Source organism: Lucilia sericata, unplaced genomic scaffold (genome assembly GCF_015586225.1).
Source record: "Lucilia sericata isolate MDLA Ls3-8-SP2 unplaced genomic scaffold, ASM1558622v1 Contig000061F_arrow, whole genome shotgun sequence".
Taxonomy (NCBI): domain Eukaryota; kingdom Metazoa; phylum Arthropoda; class Insecta; order Diptera; family Calliphoridae; genus Lucilia; species Lucilia sericata.
Window position 1 is genome coordinate 1 of NW_023994096.1, and position 27,362 is coordinate 27,362.

Below are 27,362 nucleotides of genomic sequence, written 5' to 3' on the forward strand. Positions count from 1 at the left end.
TAAAAACTTTAAAGCACGTCCCAAGTGCAATCCAAACAATAGTAATAATAATAGTAATAGTAAAAATACTTTAAGTAGAAATTTAGATAAAGAAAATAGTTTAGTTAATCATAATCAACAACAACAACATCAAAACCAGCTTACTAATAATAATGGCCAAGTTTTGAACAACGTTCCTGTTGCCAATGATAAAAATAATTTAAGTTCCAATAGTCGAAGTAGTAGTAGTAGCAATAGCAGATCAGAAACAAATAGAGATAGTAGTAGTAGTAGCCCGAGTAGTATTAGCATTAGTCAAAATAATGGCCATATTAGTAATAGCAATAGTAATAGTAAACATACAAGTAGCAATAGCCACCACAGTGACAGTTTAATAACAAGTAGTATTAGCAATAGTACAGCACCTCAAACCGGTAGTCACAGAGGCGGCAAGAAAGCGGGGAAGAAACGAAAATGCCGGCGTTTCGAAAACGAAGAGCAGCACAATTGCACGACACCGCTAAATCGCCCCACATCCATAACGAGGCGTGGCAATCAGCTGGGACCCATAAGACAGCAAAAATGTCGAGATTTGCTACTGCAACAGCAGCAAGCAGGGGTCCCTGATATAGTGCTGCCTCCCATGTGCACCAAAAAGGGTGGCCCTAAAAACAAACAGCAGGGCAATAATAAAAGAGGACAGGGTAAAAACGGTTTGGGTACCGATGGTTTAGGACCCAATAATCGCCGTGGCAAAAAACTAAATATGAATCGAGGAGGTGGTGGTGGCGGCGGGGCCGGAAGACAAGCAGCTAAAAATAACCAAAACAATGGTAACAATAATAATGGCGGTTCAAAGAAAAAACAAAAGAATTCCAAAAGAGGTGGTGTTAACAACCCCAACAACAACAACAATAAGAAAAACAACAAAAAAGCCTCTGGCAGTCCAACTGAAAAAACCGCCGCCACTTCCACATCAACGCTAAAGCCAAAATTCTGGGAAACCACATCGTTGATGCCCAGCACCACACTGTTCGAGAACTACGATCCGCATGCCGAAACCACCAGCGATCGTGGCGACAGAGAACAACGCAATGTAAGATACTCCAATTCCATGGAAGAATACATGGAACAATCATCGGAAGATACTTCGGCCGCCGAAGATCCAGAAGACGATGATAACGATATGGAGACTAACGACGAAATGAACGAAGATGCCAGCTATGAAGACGATTCATATGCTGTGGCCAGCAGTAGCCATATTCCCTATGCGGCTGCTGAGTCATCACACACGCCTCTAACGGCGGGAGCAGACGATTTCCTGTATTATGACCAGCTAGATTTGTGAGTTTTGACTTGTACTACTACTTATTCTTATTATTATTATTATAAATATTTTTATTACATTACTTGTATTTAACGAAAAAAAAAAAACAAAAACAAAAATTTCCTCATATTATTTAGTTATTTTTTTATTACTATTTTTATTATTATTTAACTTGTCTAATCTAATATATTTGAATGTAATTTATTTATTTAAAAAAACCTTACATCAAGGCAGTTTGAAATTATTTATAATTTTCTTTTCAAAAACTATAATTTTTTTTTTTTTTTTTTTTTGTATGAATTTTGGCTTTAACTTTTGACTTGTTTTTTTTTTTTTAATTTGTAACATTTTGTTAATTTTTTAATTAATATTTTCAAAATTTTTAGTAATTTTTTTTTTAAAATTTGGTAGTAATTGTTTAATTTTTTTTTCTTTCAAACATATTTAATGCATTTTTTGGGTTGATTAAGCAGAAAAACAACAACAAATTATAAATAAATTTAAATGTTAAAGTGTATATTTGTTGCAAATATTGTTATAGAGAAACATACAATATTTGTTTTTGTTTTTAAGAAAGTTTTATAGAAAAATTTTATGAAAAAAACGCAATGTACAAAGTTTAAATTCAAAATGAACAAACAATAGAATGAAAATACAACAAACAATAGTAATTAATCCAACAATTAATTGTTTAATAAGGCATTTAATATTTAAATGATGAGAAGAACAAAAAAAAAAAAATTTTAATAATAAAACGACAACTCAACACACATACATATTTATACTATTTGTAAAAAGTCATATAACATTTTAATGTTTTATATTAATTTAAATATACATACTTACTATATAAATATTTATATATATACATACATATTTATCATTAAAGAATTACATGTAAATTTTGCAAGATTTTCATACAACAAAAAATTTACATTTTTCAAACATATTGCATACATTACACCCCCATCCACCCACATACAACCACACTTAAATACATACAAACATATTTAACTAAAATTTACATTTTGCTCTACATTTCGACCACCTAACCTTAAAAATATCCTTACATAACCTCACATATATTCCTGTTATCCATACAAACTATCAAACGATCCTTAAGGCGTTTCATTATAAATCAGTCAAATGGTACCATCCAACATTGGTCGCAAAATTAATCAATTCAAAATCATTATGGCTTTTATTTATCTATAATTATTTATCGTTTTTTAAATTTAAAATAATTTCATTTAAATGGTATTTTAAATAACCAAAACGTTGTTACCACAAATAAGCAACGAACGCTGTAAAACGAAGTACTATAAAGCGTGAAGTTTGCAACGTGTATTTAACAAAGAAATATTTAAGTTTTTTAACGGGTGGCAACATTTTCTGTGTGTGTTTATGTGTGGCTTTAAAAGTGTTATTATTTTTGGACAATATTCAGCGTAAAAAAGAAATCTGATAAATTGTAAACAAAATTTTATAAAGTGTTGGAAAAAAGTTGAATTTTTTCGGGAAAAATGTTGCCCCTTTTTAACAGCAAAAAAAATTCAACATATTTTTGAATAACGTTTTTAACTTAACAGACTGTTTAGTAACATGCTGCAATAATTACACAGCCCAACAAAATTTTTTAAACCACAGACTTAAATATGCTTTTTCTAAAGATTCCGTGTTAGGTTTTCGAAATATCATATACTATAGTCCAAAGGAGTCCAATTTTTGGGAATATTTGAGAAGTTATAACAAGGCGTGGATACTTTTATTCATAAAGTCTAAACAGTCAACTTTAATATTAAGTTTTAACTTTTGTTATAACTTCTTCCCTTTTCGAGATATCTTAACCTAAAGCTTGAAACAACCAGAGTGCAGTTCAATCCTTTAGAAAAGTTTAACTTAATCGGTGAGTTTTAACTTTCAAATTTTGTTGGCCTGTGTTATTATTATTCGAACAGTATTATCAAAACAGACAAAAATTTGGTTATAAACTTGTATATGCTGAAGTTATAGTCAAAATGACGTGTTATCGAATCTACTATCAGAATTTAAAGTCTAAAAAATAGTAAACTTTGATTGTTAATAAAAAAGAATTTTGATAATAAAATTTTTACCAAAATCTAATCAATATAAAAATGCACACACATTACAAATTTAAAAATTAAAGATCCGCAAATATTTTTAGGAAATATAGACCAGAATTTAGATTTAACAAATATATACAATGATATTTATTTTATAAATATCTCACAAATGTTTTCCGATTTAAAGAATTCAATTTTTTTTTTTTTTAAATATTTGATTTAAATTTTTTAATTTGGTTCGTATAACCATAACTGATTTAAAAACGTTTTAAGGATTTCGTTAGAGAAAAACAAAATTCAAAACTCGAATTCATAACTCGAAATCTCTACAAAAAAAGTGTTCAATATTTTCAATTTACAAATAATTTCTAATTTCCCTCTCTCGTAACAAAATTCCCAAAATATTCCTTTTACAAAACCCAAAATTCCTTTTTTTTAATTAACTTCAATTTTTCATTTTATTCTACGCAAACATCACACTTTTCAAACTACTTGCAAAGTATTTTTTTTAACAATTAAAGAAATCTAAGCAATAATATTAAAATAAAATAAAAATATATTATAGTAAAACAACTATATGCCATAAATTTCATTGTAAATATTATGTAAAACATTTATATAAACAATATGCTATAGATTTGTTTTTATTTTTTAATAAGAAACAAAAACATATATTAAAAAAACCTCGCTGCCTCTCAATAAGTAGTAATTTCTAATAAATTAAAAAATACGATATAAATATATTAAACAGTAAAGGCCTTCAAAGAAAACGAATTACACTAAATTTATTTCTTCTTTTTTTCAATTGTTTATAATTTTCCATAATTTTTCTGTTGCTCTTTTAAAATTTATTAACTTGTATACAATTTTTTTAAAATTTGTTCCACATTTTTAGTTTTCTTTTTCACTCCCCCCCAGCAGTGTAATTACAGAAATATTTATTACTTAAATAATTTTTATAAAAAACACATCCATTATTAAAAAAAAACTAACAATGCAAATATTAAAAAAATTAAACTATAGAATTATAAATAAATTGTAATGTGTATGCTAAGTTATTAATTTAAAAACACTTATTTAATTTCATGTAATTTTAAAGAATTTTAATTTAAATCTTAAAAAAAAGCTAAAAATTTATATAGCAAACCAACGACCTATTCTCAAAAACACAATTTTCCTATTTTTTTATGTAAATTATTAGAATTATAGAGAAGATTATTACTATATATGTAAATGTTGAAATCAGATAAAAGTTGATTTTAATTGTATTTTCCGACAACAAAAAAAAAACTTCTAAGAAAAAAAATCTTATAAAAAAAACTGAATAAAAGAAAAAATTATTAATAAATAATTTTGCAAGGAATTATTTATTAAGAAATGTATACACAACAAAATAAATAACAAAAAAAGTTGTTTCTTTTTTTAAATGGATTTGCAGGAAGGAGAAAGTAGATTTAATTTAAAGGTTAGATAAAACAGTTTGTCGATAGCACAGTTCACAGTTTTTGGTGCAAATATACGAACAAGTAAATAGTCAGGTTTGTTATTTTCACACTTCGGCATTTTGGCAATCACTGTTGCCAATTTCACGTTTCCCCGCCAAAGCCGACGTTGCAAATGTTTTTTAGCGGTTAATAGGACTTTTGGAGATTTTCACCAGTATTTGTGTTTTTTTTACGTTTTTTTCCAAGTTATTTGTAACAAACAATATTTTTCGAGAAATTCGTGATATTTAAGCTTTTTTTCTATAAAAAGTTTTTCAACAATCATAGTCTAATCTAAACTTTAGTCTATAGTCGAGTCCAAAGTCTAGTTTAAAGTCTAGTCTATAGTCTAGTCTATGGTCTTATATATAGTCTAGTCTATAGTCTAGTCTATGGTCTTGTATATAGTCTAGTCTATAGTCTAGTATATAGTCTAGTATATAGCTTGTCTATGGCTTAGTCTATAGTCTAGTCTATAGTCTAGCCTATAGTATTGTCTATAGTCTTGTCTATATTCAAGTCTACAGTATAGCATATAGTCTTGTCTATTATCTAGCCAATATTATTATCTATTGTCTAGCCTGTATTCTAATCTATAGTATAGTCTAGTCTAAAGTCTAGTCTATAGTCTGGTCTATAGTATAGTCTAGTCTGGCCTATAGTATAGTCTAGTATTTGGTCTAGTCTATAGAATTATCTTTAGTCTAGTCCATAGTCTAGTCTTCTATGTTTTTTGACTATCTTAAAACCAATAATTTTTCGGACCTAATATAAATGACTCAGCATTATAAAATAACTTGAACGGAAAGCAGGATTTGCATGTGTAAAAACGACACTTCGTGGTAGCAAGTGAGTACAGTGGGTTATTTCGTAATTCGATTTGAACGAAAAAACTTTTGTATCTATTAATATCCAAATCGAATTATTGATTTCGCCGCCCAGGGTTGTATTTATGTGTATTAATGAGCTTTTATATAACAAAGCTTCCAATCGTCGTTAAAAATGTTAATAAAAAAACCTATTTATATATTATTATTTAAATACAAAAATTATTTTACTGCATGTTTAATATTGGCTTGATTGGTTTTATTTGTTATTTTTTTGTTTTATTTAAAATTTTTTGTTTCTAGTTAATAAAAAAAAACTTACTTAATAACGCATGCTGAAGGATGATGGGTTAAACAAAAAAAAAAAAACTAAAACCATAAACTCTTCAAAAACCAAAACTTGCAACAAGCTTTTGCGAAAATGTACTGGCTAAGGTTTTTATTTGAATTGTTATTTCAATAAACCGTTACATTTAAAATAAATTATGAAAAACTCTTTAATAAAACTAAAAATCCTATATATTATTTTAGCTTACCTATGGGCCTATGGGAATTCATAGCAGTACTATGGATAATGGCTTGGAGTCTTCAAACATTAAGCTGATGTTTGCCTAAATAACTCTACTAAGTGTAAAAAAAGAAATATTAATGCTACGGTTACCTTTCTGAAACAAAAACCACAAAAATTAATACATAATTAATATTAATAATAACATCTAACTATAACATTTTTCTCATAAGGATTTCACAGACCTGTAACATAATTTTTTTTTAGTTTTAATTTAAATTTATTAACTTTATTTTAAAACACCATTTTGTATTTTAGTTATTTCATGTGTATAATGTTCCTGTTTTGCTTTTAGTATTTATAATTAATTATAAATTATCTCTAAATGGCAAGTTTTTTTGTTTTGTTTTAAACTAAATGGTTTATGTTCTTAGTTTCAAATATGCTAAATATTAAACATTTTTTAAATAATCCTTATAAAATAGTATTTTGAAGCTTTGTTCATAGATCGTTTAAATAATTTCTCTGAGTGTAGATAACCCACCCACCTAATAATAATATTGAATAATATTGTAACCTATTTTTTCCTTTTAATTCTAATCATAAATTTAGTTTAAATTTAAAACCAGAAAAATTTATTTATTTTGATAAATTTAATACGTACACACTAGTATACATATTCTACAAAAATAACTATTTTTTATTATTAATATTTAAAGACTGAATAAATAAAAAAAAATTATAAAAAAATTATAAAATAATTGAGTTTTATTTGGAAAAATATGAAAAATTCAATGTAATTTATCACTGACAATTATAATGTTCTCTCAGTGTTTTCGAATCGAATTGAATAACATTAAAATAAAATACTTATGTATGTATGTACGTAATTCGATCCTTATTGGGTTGAAAGGACAATTTGTCGTGGGACCATAGCCTGTAGTCTAGCCTGTAGTCTAGTCTGTAGTCTAGTCTATAGTCTAGTCTATAGTCTAGTCTATAGTCTAGTCTATAGTCTAGTCTATAGTCTAGTCTATAGTCTAGTCTATAGTCTAGTCTATAGTCTAGTCTATTGTCTAGTCTATAGTCTATACTCAAGTCTACTTATAGTCTAGTCTAAAGTCAAGTCTATAATTTAGTCTATAGTCTAGCGGAAAATTTGTTTAGTACTTTGTTCAAAATTAATACTATTTGAAATTTTCAGATTTCCATGCCTGACAAATTGAAGATAAATTTCTGAAAATGATGGAAAAAGTTAAAATTGCAATTTGCAGTTCTCTTAAATTTGCCTAACGAGGGAACGGTAATAAAAAACAACAGCATGACAGTCTCGGGCATATTTATAACACACCCCCTAATACATGGCAAAATCTTTTAAATATGAATATAATTATTACTTTTTTATAACCACAATATGTCTATTAGATTAAATAGTTGTCTACATCTGTTTATGGCCTTTAAAAACGAAAGTCATAAAAATCTATTTTAAAAATTTTTTTGACCTAAAAATTCACATAGGACCAATACAAATAAATTGTCTGAATAACTAAAGACGTACACGTTTTAAAAAAATATAATTAATGTATTTTACGACTACATACAAACATATAGTAAAAAATACTGACATACAAATTTGTTAAAAATTATTTTAATTCTTTCAAACATTGTTTATGTCAGAAATCACTGATTACCTACTATTTAAAATTTTATTATCATTAATGTTTATCTTAAATAACATCTCACAATTTTTGACATATTATGCACTTTCATTTGCAGCAATTACACGATAACATTCCATTATCATCATTATCAGCATCATTTTGTGTTCATATTTCGAAAATCTTGCAAAATTTTGTGATTGTCCCCGAAATAATTATACTGTAGCGCGCAGAATTTGTTCAACAGTTTACATATATAGAAAAATCTGTAGCCTTACCTAAGATATTCTATTAATGTCATCATTATTCCTAAATACGACTAAACTATGGTTCAATTATCTGATCGTTCAATAATAAAATCAGATAAAAAGACTAGCTATTACTTTCGGTATAAGCTAAGCATCCCAGGTTAGGGGCCCTTCAGACGATCACACTTTACGTACGACAAGTCTAATGAAAAAGTAAAATGAAATTCCATCCGTATGACAAAAAAGAGAATAAAAGTCGTATGATTTATATTTTTTGTGTTTACAATAACAAAGTACGATAACAAAGTAAGATGGAAACAGCTGTTTCACTTTTTTGAAGATAGCCATACGACTGTCAAATTTTCCATCCGTATTTTCTCTCAATGTGTGATGGTTTCATTATATATCCCATCCTTATGTATATAAAACGTTACAATAGTCTAAATTGTATACCTTAAAGTTCTCAAATTAAAAAGTTCTGATATATCCTACAATACATATCATTTCTTGTTAAGCTAAAATACTTCTGCAGTTCCAACACTTTGCATGACATTTGTGGCAATATTTGAATTTTTTTCACATGACGACTCAAAAATTCAAAAATTATTCAATAATTTCACAATATTTAATGCAATAAACGTCAAACATAATTAAGACACAATGTGGTTTAATAATACTGCAATATTTTGAATTTGAATTTCATTTTAATACTTTTAATACATATTTGTACTCGTAATATACCGCTGATTCTATTGTGATATACAAACAGCCAGTAGTAGTTTATTTCTTGCAGGTAGTCTTGACTCAGATCACGTAGACTTATTCGACCGTATGGCGGAAAAAGTGCATGTAAAGTATAATAATTTAAATTGAAATATGAATCAAATCATATTTGTTTTAGCTGTTGTTGTTATTATATTTTTTTATTTGCAAAAATATTAAAAATACAATAAACTGTATTCATATTATGCAGTTCTAGGGTTTCTGATGCTCTAATATCTAAAGTTTGGTGAGACTTTTCTGTAAAAGGTGAATAGTGAGTTTTTTAGTGATGTACAAATATGATTATTCCTATAAATATCTGAAAAATGTACTCCAAAACTAAGGTACAGTTAGAAAACTACTTTGTAGTTTTCGACTTTATTAAATTTTTGAAAAGTCAAGTTTTAGACAAACTTGCAAAACGAAGAAAGTTAATATGTTTTACCGAAAGTCGACAGACAGTTAACAAAATATTTATAACAAAAAAGTCAATAACTTTAACGGGATTGTTATTTTAAAACCTGAAAGTCGACCTTCCCAATGTCGAAAACCAAATTCGACTCCCAAAATTCTCTTATGAATATCGTTACATAGAACCCCTTACAGGTTGTAAAATAATCTAAAAAATCGTAAATTTTCAAGAGCTTGTTGTAAAAAAAAATTAATAATAAGACAATTTGTTTATAAGCAATAATTAAAAAGCCATAAAAAACAATAACAACACAATGCTATAAATACTGGAGGCAACGTCACAATTGTATTGATTAGTATGTAACAGAGAAGGTGAGAGAGAATTGAGTGTAAATTATTGCGTCAAAATCTAATTTGTTTACAAAATTAAATTCATTTTCACATGTCGAACAGTGTGAAGAGTTAGAGGACGACGCGGTAGCGGTTCTTTATAGTGGGAATAGACTTTGACTTTGAATTGCTCTAGATACATACATTCACGTAGTACTATTTGGATTTTCAGGAAATCTAATCTTTTATAATGTGATTCACGTTTGTGCCGAGAATAACAACGAATTGGGAAATGAACTAAATTCTAAAGGGAAAATAAAAGTGTGCACAAATTAATTGCTGTCTAAAAATATTTGTTGCTATCTAAAGTTGTTGGAAGTGTTATTAAAATGTTTTAAAACATTGTCTCTTACACTTACGAAGAAATATTAGACAAATAAGCAAAATTTATATCCTAATTGGCTTTATTATGAATATCGTATATAAATCTGATCGGTTATTATTATAAAATAATATTTACTTGGAATATAAAGTGGTTGATAATAGGGTGCTTTTTTAAGAACCTTAATAGGAGACTGGATCGATTTATAGTGACATTTTATGTAATAGGAATATAGGTGAGACAGAGTTCCCTAATTCCTTAAAAAATGGTGTCTTTTGGGAAACGCCAAATATTTGACTTCATCGGTGCCTCGGATAAATTTCTAATTGTCTAAATCTTAGCACCTCATCATAGAGTTTTATAACGACGACATCTTAGATTATTACACTCTCGCAATTAATGGCAAACATTCAGTGATCAATTGGTAGGTATATTGTGATAACTATAGAATTATCGCTCCATAATTTGAGCGATCTTGCGAATCCTGTGGTCTCCAACAGAACCAACGATTACTTCCAACAAATTTGATTATATTCGTATGGACAAATAGTTGAGCCAGTCTATAGACTAGACGATATTCTAGACTACACCATAAAATAGACTATAGACTATACTATGGACTAGACTATAGACTAGACTATAGACTAGACTATAGACTAGACTATAGACTATATGGACTAGACTATAGACTAGACTATAGACTAGACTATAGACTAGACTATAGACTAGACTATAGACTAGAATATAGACTAGACTATAGACTAGACTATAGACTAGACTATAGACTAGACTATAGACTAGACTATAGACTAGACTATAGACTAGACTATAGACTAGACTATAGACTAGACTATAGACTAGACTATAGACTAGACTATAGACTAGACTATAGACTAGACTATAGACTAGACTATAGACTAGACCATAGACTAGATTATAGACTAGACTATAGACTAGACTATAGACTAGACTATAGACTAGACTATAGACTAGACTATAGACTAGACTATAGACTAGACTATAGACTAGTCTATAGTCTAGTCTATAGTCTAGTCTATAGTCTAGTCTATAGTCTAGTCTATGGTCTAGTCTATGGTCTAGTCTATAGTCTAGTCTATAGTCTAGTCTATAGTCTATAGTCTAGTCTATAGTCTAGTCTATAGTCTAGTCTATAGTCTAGTCTATAGTCTAGTCTATAGTCTAGTCTATAGTCTAGTCTATAGTCTAGTCTACTAGACTATAGACTAGACTATAGACTAGACTATAGACTAGACTATAGACTAGACTATAGACTAGACCATAGACTAGACTATAGACTAGACTATAGACTAGACTATAGACTAGTCTATAGTCTAGTCTATAGTCTAGTCTATAGTCTAGTCTATAGTCTAGTCTATGGTCTAGTCTATGGTCTAGTCTATAGTCTAGTCTATAGTCTAGTCTATAGTCTATAGTCTAGTCTATAGTCTAGTCTATAGTCTAGTCTATAGTCTAGTCTATAGTCTAGTCTATAGTCTAGTCTATAGTCTAGTCTATAGTCTAGTCTACTAGACTAGACTATAGACTAGACTATAGACTAGACTATAGACTAGACTATAGACTAGACTATAGACTAGACTTTAGACTAGACTTTAGACTAGACTATAGAGTAGACTATAGACTAGACTATAGACTAGACTATAGACTTGACTATAGACTAGACTATAGTCTAGTCTATAGTCTAGTCTATAGTCTAGTCTATAGTCTAGTCTACTAGACTAGACTATAGACTAGACTATAGACTAGACTATAGACTAGACTATAGACTAGACTATAGACTAGACTTTAGACTAGACTTTAGACTAGACTATAGAGTAGACTATAGACTAGACTATATACTAGACTATAGACTAGACTATAGACTAGACTATAGACTAGACTATAGACTAGACTATAGACTAGGCTATAGACTAGACTATAGACTAGACTATAGACTAGACTATAGACTAGACTATAGACTAGACTATAGACTAGACTATAGACTAGACTATAGACTAGACTATAGACTAGACTATAGACTAGACTATAGACTAGACTATAGACTAGACTATAGACTAGACTATAGACTAGACTATAGACTAGACTATAGACTAGACTATAGACTAGACTATAGAGTAGACTATAGACTAGACTATAGAGTAGACTATAGACTAGACTAGACTATAGACTAGACTATAGACTTGGCTATAGATTAGACTATAGACTTGGCTATAGACTAGACTATAGACTAGACTATAGACTAGACTATAGACTAGACTATAGACTAGACTATAGACTAGACTATAGACTAGACTATAGACTAGACTATAGACTAGACTATAGACTAGACTATAGACTAGACTATAGACTAGACTATAGACTAGACTATAGACTAGACTATAGACTAGACTATAGACTAGACTATAGACTAGACTATAGACTACACTATAGACTAGACTATAGACTAGACTATAGACTAGACTATAGACTAGACTATAGACTAGACTATAGACCAGATTAGACCATAGAATATATTATAGACTAGACTATAGTTTAGACTACTGGACTACTTATCAACGGTTTAAAATTACTGAAAAGTACTTCTTCATGCTGATCACTACCGCGTCCAGAGAATTATGAAATTTAATTTTCGGATGTTTTTGACGACGTCAATTTTAGCCTGGAAAACGGCGTAAATCTTAGGCAATCAGATGGAGATTATGATCATTTTAGAGCCTGGAAATTAGCGTAGATCTTAGGCAATCGATCCTTGTTATAACTGACGAATTCCGCTATGAAAAATATGGTCGCCAGACTGACTTGGATTGTTGAGCTTATACATCCAGTAATACTATGACAAACCAATCTTTTTATCTTTTGCTTATGTCTAATACTTTCGAACAATCAAGAGAACCAAATAAGTGTTTTGAAGGCTGAGTGATAAGCCACTTATTTCCAATGGTTTTATAGCAATGACAAAGGTCCTGATAGTAAGCATTTTGGAAATCTGTATATACTGCTAAAAAGTAATTTGTTTCTGTCCAGATAGTAGTTCGCTAAAGTACTTATTCTATGAAAGCACCCAACAGTTAGGGTACCACCTACAATATAAAAGTAGTTTAATTCAAAATAAGATGTTTAAGTCGAATTTTTAGTCTTCCAATTATCGCAAAATCTGATACAACAGAGCACCAGTTTCAATTCATACCTTTTATTAAAATCATCTCTAACATATCTTTCATCAAGTCTCTGGAATATTATGTCCTATTTATGTTTGGCATTGCAAAAAAATTAATCCAAATTCATTGTTTTATCGAGGTAAAGCTGCTACATAAATATTACTTTTAAAATTTTATCGATAAACAAAAAAAATTTACGTCACCGAATATGTGTATTTAGCTTATTTACTACGTAACAATAAAAAAGTGAAATATTTAATATCAAACAATTTTCAGTTATTAATAAATTGTTTACTAAACAATTTCAAATAATTGAGTGATGAGTCATGGAAATGCCTCTTCGCTTACAATATACCTGCCTCCATTAAATGCTCCACTTGTTCTAAAACTTTGAACTCAATAAAAAAACAAAATAAAAGCAAAAACCATCTAATCATTAAATAAATAAATAGAAAAACAAAAATCAACTCATGTGTTAAGCAAATGGTAAAATTAAATAATAAAAAAAGCTATAAAAAATAATGAATACGATATTTTAAAAATTGTATAAGTAACGTATATTTTTTCGTTTACCTCTTTCTTCCTCTTTCTCCTCTTTATTTTCTTGATCATCATAGCTAAACTAATTTTCTCACTCATATGTTTTGCATAAAATAATCGATTTGCTTGTCGATTCCGAACAGATCAAATCTTTATTTATCTTCATCGTCGGCGGTGATGGTAGAAATCGATTATTATGAATGTTGTACCACGACGATCTACAATAGTGTAGAAAGAGAGTAGTAGATCGTTGTAGCGAAATGGTAACAAACAACGAAATTTTGCTATGCTTTCAGAATTTCTATGCCTACGTGACTTGATTCACGAATTCATATATTTCAAATCAAAATAATACGAAAAATACAAATAAAAAAAGAAATAAAAAAAACTGAGCAGTCAACAGACAAACACTAACTATAGTAGAATTGGCAACATACACTACTCTTTTGTATTGTTAAACCAAATTAAAACTTATTATAGCACATTTATTTCAAAACTGCCATAACCCCAAAAACGGCTTGAAATGTTTTACGTTATTTAACTATATCGTTACGTTATTTAACTATATCCCCTTTTGGGCGATTTGAAAAAACCGATTTGAAAAACCGATGTATACTTAGGACAAAATAATATATATGTATATGAAAAAAGCTTTGAAGATATATTAAATAATTTGAATAGCTTTTGACGGATATTTTATAAAAAAACGCGAATTATGATTTATGCTAGTTTTGAAGTAAAAGAGCTTTATATTTTCTACCGTAAAACGACTACTGGGTGCTGTACTACTCATATTATTTTGTATTTTCATTTGTTTGTATGAGCAGCGAGCGTTCAATTGAATCAGGGATTGCTAATAATAAATTACAAAATGTACCAAAAATTGAGAAATAGTACTTTTTCTAAGTTAAGCTAATAATCGCTTTGAAGACTAACATGACTTCAGTTATATTTTTCTTTAGCCTAGTTAAATAATCTTTAAAAAAATCAACTATATGTCAAACCTCTCCAAGAACTGGGACAAAAGAAAGTCCGAAACTCTGCTACCGTTTTCCATAGTACCATATCTAATGGCTTTCAGGTTCGACCTCAGGTCAAATCGGCAAATTCGGCAACCTAAAGGTACTTGTAACACGTCCTTTCCCCCGGATTGCCATCCTAACGAGATGGTGGAAGATTATCAAGGTAACATGCCCTGGGGGGAATGTGATTATTTCCGACCCTATAAATATATAAACTGGATCCTTATATATGTATATCGAAGTCGATTAACATATGTCTGTCTGTATGTATGTTAAATTTAATTTTCTGAATGCCTTTGATATCTGCGGGATACAGATCTTCTATAATTTCATCAGTCATTCTTTCGTGAAGATATCTACATACAATCAGCAAAATCGGTCCATAAATAACAGTGATATGAGCAAAATTCCGAAATAACCCAAGGAAATATTACGACAATAGAAATCGGCCCATAATTGGTCATACACTTTTCTGATCGAACTATAATTGCCCCTAGCTATATAATATATATTATATAAGGCCCATCTCCGAAAAGCAGGTAAATGCACATTATTAAATAACAAAAATGGGATCAAAACTCAACGGGAATGTGTTTTGTATATTAACAAATCATTCACAGAAGTGTAATTGGTCATAACTCCCATAAAATGGCCACTTCCGAAAAGAACTTAATAGCAAATAACTCATTTCTAAACAACGATAACAGAATGATTTCGTGAACACCAGTCCCAATTCTAGAGCGAATATTATGTGTGAAAGATTTCTGCAAGTTATTTTAAAAATGACTGCAGTTGATAATTAAATCTTTGATCATAAATCTGAATGTTTAAGTTTGTAGTCTACTATTTCGATCTTTTGATCATTTAAAAGTACTTTCAAAAAAGTACAATTTCGCTGCTCAACACTAACCGAAAATTTTTGAAAAAGCCGGCTGCAAACCAATCAATTCACAAAAACACCCAACGCATTTAATTTGTTCCGTGCGGCCGGTACAAAATGCTTAATTTGCAGAAAAAAAGTAAATAATTTAAACAAACCATAAAATCATTAAACATATTCGTACTACAGCAACGATTTGACTTTAGTATATTTGTAGCATTATTTGCCACTTTCCATACCAATGCCCCGTATTTTAAATTCATATAAATAATTGTTTGTGTTGTTGTCAACGTCGTAATTTAAATTGTTATTTAATTTAACACCGGGTGAGCGTGTGGAAATAATAATTTCAGTTTGTTTTCTTTTAATTATTAGTTGGGAGAATTAGCAGATTCGTTGATTTTATTTCATAAGTTAGATAGCAAGACTTAAAACTAGGTGCCAGTCAATATCGTTTGAAATTAAGTAGTAGGGACATTTTGATATCTAATATATCCTATACAGTGATTTAAACTACACGCATTTTAACTTAACAATAGCTTTTTCCCATACCCTACATTCGTTATGGGAAACACACATGCTTTGCGAATAGGAATATAATCTTTAAATTTTTTTTTGCAAATCTTAATATTTTACGCTTTATAAGCACCGCAAAATAATTTGGCATAATTTGTTGCTAAATTGATACGGCCTCAGAGACGATCTATCATCTAATAATGAGTAAAAACTTATGTTTCCCATTTAATTTTTGATAACGCAAAAATCGTATCGTTTTAAATATGTGGGAAATGTAGTTAATCAATCACAAACTAAATTTTGAAGTTCATGGGCCGATAATACAATTATGGAATGTTTCATGAAACATACGAAAAGTATATACGAATAACATATTTATTTTTAAAAATAAGAAAGGTTTTTGTTTTTTAAAGTAAACATGGGCAAACGATTAGAGATTGAAAGAGCGTGAGATTTTAAATTAATAAAATATGTTTGCATCATTTTAAAATTGCTATTTTGCATGATCGATATGATTACTTATCTCAAATTAAGTAGACACGTGTGACACACATATAGATTTCTTTGAAGTTTTTAATCCAACCGAAAATAAGGTAAACAATCAGTAGCTAATTGGGTTTAAAAGGTCGTATAAAGAACAAATAGTTTTGTATATAGCTAAGAGTTAGAAACCACACTAACATATTATATATCAAATCGATATATTGGAATTCAAAGGCTCAAGGTAAAATAATTCGTGACATCATTTCTTCCCATCCTGAGCAATGTCTTCGCGGTACATACAGCCCCAAATAATATATTTTGCAGGTTGTGTCCATTCGTATGTTAAATTTAAACCGCCTTCGACTATTATTTGTTTGCCGTCTGAACGGAAAGATTTTTTCCTCTCGAGTGTATCAATAACTCGTTTTGCTCAGAAAGTTTTCCTTCGGTCCAGCGCTTAATATTAAATATTTCTAGCATAGATTTGCTCAAATATCTTTACTTAGCGATGTCGGTTTCATAAATGTCTTAAACGCGACAAATCAATCGACCTATATTTGATCATAGCCCCATATAAAGCCTCCTTCAGAAACCCAGTTTTTTGTTTTTGCTAAAACCCCTAAAAATTTGTTAGAGTACATAATAAATTTAGATAATCACAAAACCACTTGTAAATATTATTGCAGTACATGATCCGTTTAGTAGTAGTAGTCCTATGTAATGCAAGCATGGATTAACATTATTTTGTTGAAAACACCATGGTCCAAAGCCTGCATTACATAGGAACATGTTGCGGATCATGTACTTTCATAAATTTAGCAAGGAAATAGTTTTGGGATTACTGTGATGTGTCACACGGATGGATTATGTGGTCCTCACCCTGGCTACACAATTTTAAATGGAGTCCTAGTGCTAGTCCTTTGAGGAGTCATCTTTACACATGAGTGCGGAGTAGTCTCAATTTTGTGCAGGGAATGCATATAAGTATATATCTCAAATAAGATAAAATTCTACATTAATGTTTTGTTATATGTACATAAGTATACGGTCGACCATGCCCAACTATACTTTCGTACTTTGGGAATATATTTCGGGTTGAGACATTCGTAATAAAAGTCTAAGATAGGAATATTTTTAATTGATACTGGGTTTAGTCTAATTCGGAGTTGGGAACGAATATTATCTTTTTATTTCTGATTTTATTCACGAATATAATATAACTACACTTTGAATTCTGTGTCCCTCAGGGCTCCATTCTATCTCCATCTCTCTTTTTAATTTACATGATGTAGTATTTTGCAAGAAAATAATAAACCTAGGTCGAAATTCATCAAACCTTTTCAAATCGGTCGAATTCCATCACATACCGGAATATGGTTGATTTAATATGGTCGAGCTATTTCACAGCCTCCAGTTTTACAAACCTATAGATGGGTGGAGTCAACATTAATACATCTGATAACCTTAAGATTTTGGGGAATATAATACAAAATGAAGTCCGATGGAATAGTCTCATCTTTGTAATTGCGAAAACAACATAAAATGTTTAGGTGTTTTGAGACGTTATAAAAGATTTTTCACTGCCTCCTACACTACCTATATCCGAGCTGAAGAAGAGTTTTTAACCTCATAGTAGAAGAAACAATTACTAATTCTATCGACTCATTGGAACACATTGGGTTGCTTATATCGATTGTAAGGGTATTACGATCGGTAATCTTATATCTCACGCAGTTCTCGCCCATTACAGCGAACGCACATCACATTAAAGGGATTTTTTTCGCCCGAACATCTGTCTGAGAAACAATCTCCCGGCAAACGTCTTCCCAGATGGATTCAATATTTATCATTTTAAATCGAACATCAACACTATTCTACTTCCTAACATCAACACGATGCACTGTACTAATATCGGGTTCTCCTAAGTGTTGGATAATAAAACAATAAATAAAATTTATTGAAGAACTGTAATAACAGTAATAACGTACTCCGTACCCTGACATTGATAACTGTATGACAGAGATTTGCAAGTACACAATGCCCAGCTAGCATTTGGAAGATTGTTGGATGATTAATCAGTAAAGTGACTCATTTTTGACTCCTTTTGATGACCTAAACGTAATTAATAAGTTGAGCGCTTAAAAAATGATTCGAAAATTATCCCGATATACGATTGAAAACTGATTATTGGAAAAACAATAACAAAATGTATAGCAATCATAAATTGATCATCCTGGTGTTTAAAATATGATCACTTATTTTGTGATCATATTTCGAGCAGTTGGAAGATAAAAAATTGTTTCTTATGTAATTGTTTATGTTTGCAATGGCAATAGCAACACTTACACTTAAAAATGACTCAATAACGATTCAAAAATGAGTCGAAACTGATTAGAAAATAAGATCAGAAAAGACTCTTTTAGAAGAGTTGGCAAAAAATTTTGTGTGGCTTAAAATAAGTTGATATAATTCTCATTTCGTTTATAAAATTAAATGTATAAGTATTTCAATTTGTGTGATTTTTATAAAGTCGATTTTCTGTCAAGAAAATTGAAATTATATTATGCTTTAATTATAATAATTTTATATGTTTAATGATCATCTACGAAAGATAGTTGGGTGACTAATCAGTAAACTAAATCTAAATAATTCCAATTAATGTTTAAAATCTGATTTATTTCAAAAACAATAACAAAATGTACAGCAATTACAAATAGGTCTTCGCAATTTGATTGTTTACAAATTTATTTTGTAGTTACATTTCGTGCAGTCGGAAGTTCAAAAAGCGTTTTCTGTTGTATTGTATTTGTCTGTAACAAACATAAAAATTACTCAGAAAAGACTCAAAAATGACTATAATATGGTTCGAAAATAACTCTAAAACGACCAGTAAGTCGGCTCATTAATGACTCAAAAAATATTAAAAAATGAGTCAGAACTGATCAGAAGTGGGGCTCATAAAAGACTCGTTTATAAGAGTCGCGGGTAGGGTACCATTTTCTCCCGACGAATGTATCATTTATGATCAGAAAATGAGCATATAATCGTGCAGAAGAGTCATAAATGACTCGAATGTGATCAAAAATTTCAAAAAATGCTAGCTGGGTGCATACAAATATTCAAAATCATATGTATGCAATTGTATTTGTAACTATACATATGGACACATATCTCACAACTATAAGTTACACAACTGAACTCGTGCAAAATGACAAAAATAAGCATGTGCCTAAATATCATATATTGCACATTTGGATTTGGAATTATAACTGATAAAAATAACAATACACACTTAGTAGCAAAGAAAAATGGGTTCTAAAAAAAACAATAAAAATAGAAATGTAAACAAATATCTGAACACATACAAAAAATGTGTTGAAATTTCTTTAAGTGCTTGTGAAATTAACAAAAAAATCAAATAACATTTGAAATTCAACTGTGTTCCAATTTTGGCGCAATTTAACAATGGATAACAAAGTGATATTTCCTGAAAAATAAGTGAAGAATAAACAAAATTAATAAATATTTCCCTTTTATTATATTTTGCCAAAGAGATAGATAGAGAGAGAGAGAGAAATACTCATTAAAACCGTTAGAATATTGTGTTTGTGTTCCTCTCGAGTTCATTGACGTTTTCGCATAATAATACCTTTTATGTGCTGATGTTGTTCCTGTCACTGCTGTATAACAGAGCGTATACGTGTTTTCAAGTTCAAAGTCACTTAAAAGAGTTACCAACACTATTGCAATAATAAATAGACCATTCCATATAAATTCATTCACACTTGCTTACGCACATAATCACTCATCTGTACACGTAATCATTTATACTAAATTTTATATTTTAACAAGATCAAAAACAATTCTCTATCTGTGCAAAAATAAATTTATAAAAAAAGTAAATTCCATATTTTGTCATAATGTTTGTGTAGTTTTTATTTTGTTTTTTCCGCAATTTCATGCGATTACACTTAGAAAATTTACGCTGTACGTTGAGGTTAGATTGGAAGTGTACTTGAACACTTAACCTATGAGACTTTTGATATTATTTAGTTACTGAATATACTGAACAGTGATGGAATTGTATTGTAACTTCTCCTATTTGTGACTGCATATAAAACAATTTGCAGCTTCATACCCTAACAGAATAGTGATCAGTATATTCTGCTCTTTTAGGATCGGTTAGTTCTATGCTGAACTATCTCCTTTTCCGAAATTTTGTAAAAACGAGGATTCCCAATTACAATGAGTAGTGATCACGCAAGTTTTATTGATTCCGTTCCCTTCAAAAAATATTTTTAAAACATCCTTCTCAAATATAAATTATTTTTAAAACTTATTGGTCTTGATTATTTATTATCTACAATATCCTTAATTTTATTCATATTGAATTTATCTAATGTCCCTAATATTTTGTTCTTTTATTCAATTTCAGCAAAGGATGTCACAACGAGTCAAATGATATGCATTTGTGTGATGAGGGCTATTTAGGTAAATCTAATTTTGATCAACGAAATGAGGAGGATACCGACAATGGTCCCTATAGAATATATCTCCATGTGTGGTGACAGCAGTAGAAGCGTTATTTTCTCGAAGTCATACGACTGATATCTCTTGTAAATTAAAATATTTATTGTATTTGTAAATACTAATGATGTAAATAAATAGTTTATGTTTAGTTATGTTTAATTATTCTCATAATATAAATAAGTTAATAAATACTCGTATTTAAAATAAATTAACAAAATGTAGTTTAATTGTTTATATTTAATGGATGAGACTGCCCATTTTTATCATAGTGATCTGAAGAATGTTGATATAGTGAAAAGATCATCCTTTAATTGTTTTAATCTATTCAAGGTAATCGATGTGGCTGCTATCGCATATATATGTACATACCATATAATAAGATGATAAGCTTTTAAGTAGGCTCACATTTGACAATGTTTGGTGTATGTTTACAATTTGGACCGTTCCTTGATTTCAGACAATGACAACATTAAATACCATCTTTTGAAGTGCTCACGCATGAGTGTTTTCCATCGAATATGAGCGAACTGCATCAGTCATCAGACGAATTGTTATTTATGTCGAAAAATGTATCTTTCAAGTCTGTACAGCCGCGCGCATGTTAATTTTTCGAATATCCAATTTTAATGATTGCGCGTTACGATTTTTTTTGGGAATTCAAAGATCAGTGTCATTTTGTACAACACAAAATTTATTCAAAGTATTGGCGATGGTTAGCTATGATCTTTTTCACACCCAGCTAATTTCGGATACCAGGTTAGGTTAGATTACTTGGCTTGCTCGCTAGTTAGCGAGTTCACTCGAAGGCCTTGTGGCCCATCGTGATACCCTTAGAATTGCCATTCCCTTATGTTGAGAGAATGGTTTCCCTCCCTAATTTCGTTGAGTACTCGGTTCTTGTTTCTAATAAAACCGATTATGTTTACTCTCTGATCATGGAAAACGCATCTCTGATCATGGAAAAGGGCTCAACCAAGATAGAATAATCTGTGCTCCGTGCCCCTTTCTGTCTTGGAACCATCAGTGTAGATTTATAACTTTATCCCTTAGGGCAGTGTTTGTGGCCCAATCATCCTTTGTCGGTATTCTGGTCTTGAATGACATATAAAATTCAGTGTAGGTAGTATGTAGTCCGTTTCCAGCCCCATGATTGACCTGCCTATCTTTTGTAGGATGGTGCCATGACCAATGCGATCAAGTTTCAGTCCGTTCGACTGTTCAAGTCGTAGAGCAGATTTAGCAGAAATACGTTTGATGTATATATCAAGGGGAGTTATATTTAGCATCGTCTCTGGACTATCCTGAGGAGTGGAACTCATACAGCCAGTGATTGCAAGGGATGCTAATCTTTGTACCTTGTTTAGAATAGAGGGATGAGTCTTGGTATCCACCGCTCTCCACCAAACAAGAGCTCCGTAGGTTCAAGTAGGTCTTATGACCGCGGTGTACATCCAGTGTACAATGTATGATTTATATATTTTTATATATAGAAGGCACATAGTGCCTTCTTCATTCGACTCTCAGCCAAGATATTCAGAATGATGCCATTCAAACGTGGAGGTCTGAATTCTCGAATTTTGTACCTCCTAGTGAAAAGAATCAGTTCGGTTTTGGCATGTATGACACCCAGACCGTTTTCCCTGACCCATGATAGAATTTCGTATATCATGTTCTAAACTTAAGCATTTCGCTATAATAGCGATCTGCATCAATCGAAATAATTAATAGGCGGACTGGGCAGGTTCTGGACTATAAGGCGGATGGAACAAAACTTCCCAACTACTTTTATCTAAACAGTTTTGAAACATGCCTGGTAGCAAGTTCTGTACGTTTTTCTGTACGAACCAGTTGCATTCTTTACAGGTTTACTGTGATAGTCTGGTCAGATTTCAGCAACTCTTGCAATAATAGATAGAACCCTGGCCAGGTTTCACAAACGATTTCCTGTGATTCTTGTTATCGAATTAAATCCATTTTTCATGGCGAGTCTGGAGTTTTCATATGATACACCCTTCGTTTATAGTTTTTACTAATTAAAGTTAAAAATCCCGTTAACCTACTATAGATTTTCAATTATCGATAGTATAAAAGTTTGATCTAGCAGCGAAAAATTCTTCGATGGTTCGAATACACTAATGACTTTGTATTTACGAGGGAATGTTTTGCCCCGCAAAACACAAGTCTACTAAATCTGATACGCCTAAATAAGGAAACCCTTAGTTTCTACGGAACTTTCTTTGGTACCTCCTAAGATTACTTATTGTATTATATACTGGAATACTAAGGGCAATTTGAGAGAAAGTACAATGTCTCGTAGAGTGAAATTTCTAGGTGGTGTTTCACAAACCCCAAGAAAAATATTTAGTTTGTATCCGAATATAATAGTTAGCTTTATACACGAAATCAATTTTAAATGGCGAACTAAACGTCGGAATGATGCTCACTTTTCTAATCAGAATAATATATATCTGAATTGTAATGTACCAAAATTTTCGTAGTAAAGGACCGAAAAAACACAAGTACAGCTTCTTAGCTTTTAAAAATCTTTCAAAATATTAAATATTGACAACTTTGAAATACTTTTGAAATATTTTATTTTTGTCATATAAATATAATTTAAAAACTAAATTTGTTGACATTAATAAAAACTAGAACAAAAAAACACAACTGTCCTTGTCTCGATCGGTCAAGTTAATGTCATAAAAAAATTAAATTGCGTGGGATGCTTTCACAGTAGACACATAAACAAAATTTGTCCCTGAATATAAAAATCTAAAACAAAACAGACAATATAAAAAACAAACACCACAAATATTTCTCCAAGTGTATTAAATACAAAAAATATAGTATGATGAAACTCATCATTACTTGTTAATTAAATTAATAATAAACTAAACAATTGTTTTGTTATTGTTATTTTTGCAAAATTTAGATAAAGTTTGTGTTTGTATGGACTCAAGCACCTATTGCCCCAAAAGAAGGCAATCATTCAAATACAAAAAAAATATCACATGTTTTATACATAATGCGGGTGTTTTTCTCAATTATTCGATCATTTTTGCAATTATTTTTAAAAACGAATGAGTGGGAGAGAGTGAGAGTGTGTGGGGAAGAGTCGGAAGGAAATATGAACACACCTACAATTTACGTTAGAAACCTTTTGGTGGGACAGGCAACAAATGTTTGTGATTTTTTTTTAGGTTTTTCTTTGAAATGCGGTCATTCGTAATCTCATGATCCCTTGTTGTATTCAAATAAATATTTAAGCATTAAATCAACAATAATTTAGTATGTACTCTACTCTCTCTCTCTCTATCTTTTAACTTGCCTTTAAATCATTTGACTTATTTTGTTTTTTTTTTTTGGTTATTTTTACTTTTTTTATTTTTTTACTATTTATAAAGAGGAACAAATTATCTAAATGAACCGCAGCAAAACACTGCTGAATAGAAGAGGCCATTGAACTTTATTTTCATTTCGCGGTTTTTGCGTAAATGAAATTTAGTTTTTTTCGTTAAGGGGTGGGTGGGGTTGTGTTTTTTTAGTTTTTATTTTCATTCTTTTTTTTTTTTGGTATTTTCTGTTTGAATAGTAGTAGTAGTAGTAGTGATAAACAAATCTATTTATTTTTGGCAATTTAGGTTGTTACTTTATTTTTTTTATTTTTTTAATTTTATTTGTTTTTCTTTTTTTTAGTTCCCCAAGTGTTTTTTTTTTCTATTTGAATTTATTCAGTTTTCACACATAATTTTTAATTTTGCGAAAAATATGTTTTTAATAAGAATTTATTAGAATTAGAATAACATGCTCTCTATCTGTTGTAAGGGGTATCTAGTCATGTATAAATGTTTGTATAAACTTTCTAATTTATCTATTATTTATTTTAATAAAGGCTCGTGCAAATAAAATATGAGTCTTTTTATGAGCAATAAGTATTATGGAATTTTTGCCAAAATGATTTGCTGTTTCATAAAACTTTTAACAATATAGTTTTCACAGTCTTTAAAAAAGTTAAATGAAATTGCAAATAAACAAAAGTGTTTCTTAAATAGAACAAATGTTAACTTTATAATATGAACTTATGTATAAGTATTTATCACTTTAATAGCATTTTGTACCGGTGTTACCCGGGACTTCTCATTTTAAATTTAAAGAAAACCAAATCATACTTTACCGGATCAGCGGATCAGTTATTTTAGTGAGAAAAAATATAGGCAATAAGATTCCCAATCTAATTGACTTTGCTGTAATCGGAAATATAAAACAAAAAGTTATTTCAGTGATCCCTTCACTTGACCTCTTGCCAGACCATACGTTTACAGTTTTAACGTTATTAAAAGCTCCAAAAAAAGAGGGAAATTACTGTTCTTGTTTCTCCAACAAGATGTGCTTTAAGTGAACATCAGTCTTGACGGCCTTTAAGCTTTTTAGAGGGCTTGTATCTAATACACCGGTAGCAATTTTTGTACATGGTTCAGCGGGTCCATGTACAATCACTTTACACAAGAACTCGAGTTATCTAATATCTGCTCATTGCAACTTCCAAGATTCAAAAACGATTCCTTCAAATAAGCCGAGGACTTGTTCTTACTCACAGAGAACACACAGTGGTAAATCTGATATTAACAGAGAATAAACCCTGAACATACACGGACAAGAATAGAAAAATTCAATGGCATATCATTTGTATAGGATACCTTACATCCATCTCCTTTCAACCCAGCACACTTCTCATTCATCCGACACACTAATTGAGAAAAACATAAAAACATCCGACACACTCACTCTAAGTATAAGGATGAGTGGGGACCGCATACCCCTACCCTACCAACACTCTCTTTCCGCGAATTTGGATGGGTGCATCCCATAAGGACCTCTCCAATAATCGGGACAAGACAAAGTCCGAAACTCAGATTATGTGACACTCTGGTTCGACCTCCTGTCAAATCACTCCAAAAAAAAGACCGAGGATACCTTTGAACATCACCAGTTTAGAGTCCTGACTTTTCCCCAGGATTACAATAGCACCAAGATGAGATTTTTAAGGTAACATGCCCCCGGTGGGTGTTTTCCTAACAAGATGACGAACTGGTTAAAGTATAAAATGTATCTTAAGCCCCCTTCACACGAGCACACAAGTAATATGATCTTTCAAAATTTTGTGTAGAAGAGAACGGATGGGATCGTCTAAACGCATTATGTATGAAAATACGGATGGAAAATATGACAGTCTCCTCATTTTGTGAAATGATTCAAAAAACAAGCCAGTCGCATTAGATCAGGGATGTTTTTTATGTAAACACATACAAAAAAATTAAACAGCTGTTTCCATCTTACTTTGTTATTGTTTTATACCAATCGTGTAAACACAAAAAATATAAATCATACGACTTTTATTCTCTTTTTTATCATACGGATGGAATTTCATTTTACTTTTACATTAGACTTGTCGTACGTAAAGTGTGATCGTCTGAAGGGCCCTTTAGCTCATACTTGCAAACATCTCATAGAAAAAGTAATATGAAGTACAATCCGCTGTCGATATATTTGCAGATATTAAAAAAAAAACCTGACAAATTCCCTACAACCACAGTCACCTTGGGAGATTTTAGACTTTGAGACTAGAAACATTGAGTCTCTTATTAAAGAAAAGAGAACACTCAGACGTCAAGAAATACGTAAGAAAAATTGATGTATACATCATTCATCTTTAACCCAATGCTAAGTATTCCCTTCCTCATGGATCCTTCGAGAGCAAACAATATTTCTCAGCATTATTAACCTTTTGATAAAGTATGGCACGATGAAAAGTTATAGTTTAGGGCCTAAAGTCAGTAAAAGTTGACTTCCCTTCATTATAAACAAATATAATTTACAATGTTATATTTAATATTGTTTATTTATTAAATCAATATTTTCTCACTTTATTTATAATCCGATAGAAATTTGCAATTAAAAAATTTTCTATTTTTATCTCCACTCTTTCTAACACAATTTTCTAATACTCTTTAATATAAAGAAATTTTATCGCCTCTTCTTCCCATAATACCTCAATAACATCACCAATATCTTTTTAATTAATTCACACAATTTTAAGTAATTTTACGCTCATAATCCAGATAAATACTGGATTCATTTGCAGCTAAATAAGCTTTGGCACAGAGAGACAAGTGTGCGCACAAAATTGGTGTTAA

General features: G+C 30.2%; 1 protein-coding gene across 1 annotated transcript; it reads left to right on the forward strand.

Moving 5' to 3' along the window:
• Positions 1 to 4: 4 nt before the first annotated feature.
• LOC119616187 (putative uncharacterized protein DDB_G0286901) lies at positions 5 to 21,331 on the forward strand (the record flags this gene model as incomplete). Its single annotated transcript, XM_037972523.1, has 2 exons — positions 5 to 1,323; positions 21,074 to 21,331. Coding segments are annotated over 2 exons (1,452 nt in total), but the record flags the coding sequence as incomplete, so codon positions are not given.
• Between the last annotated feature and the right edge of the window lie 6,031 nt (positions 21,332 to 27,362).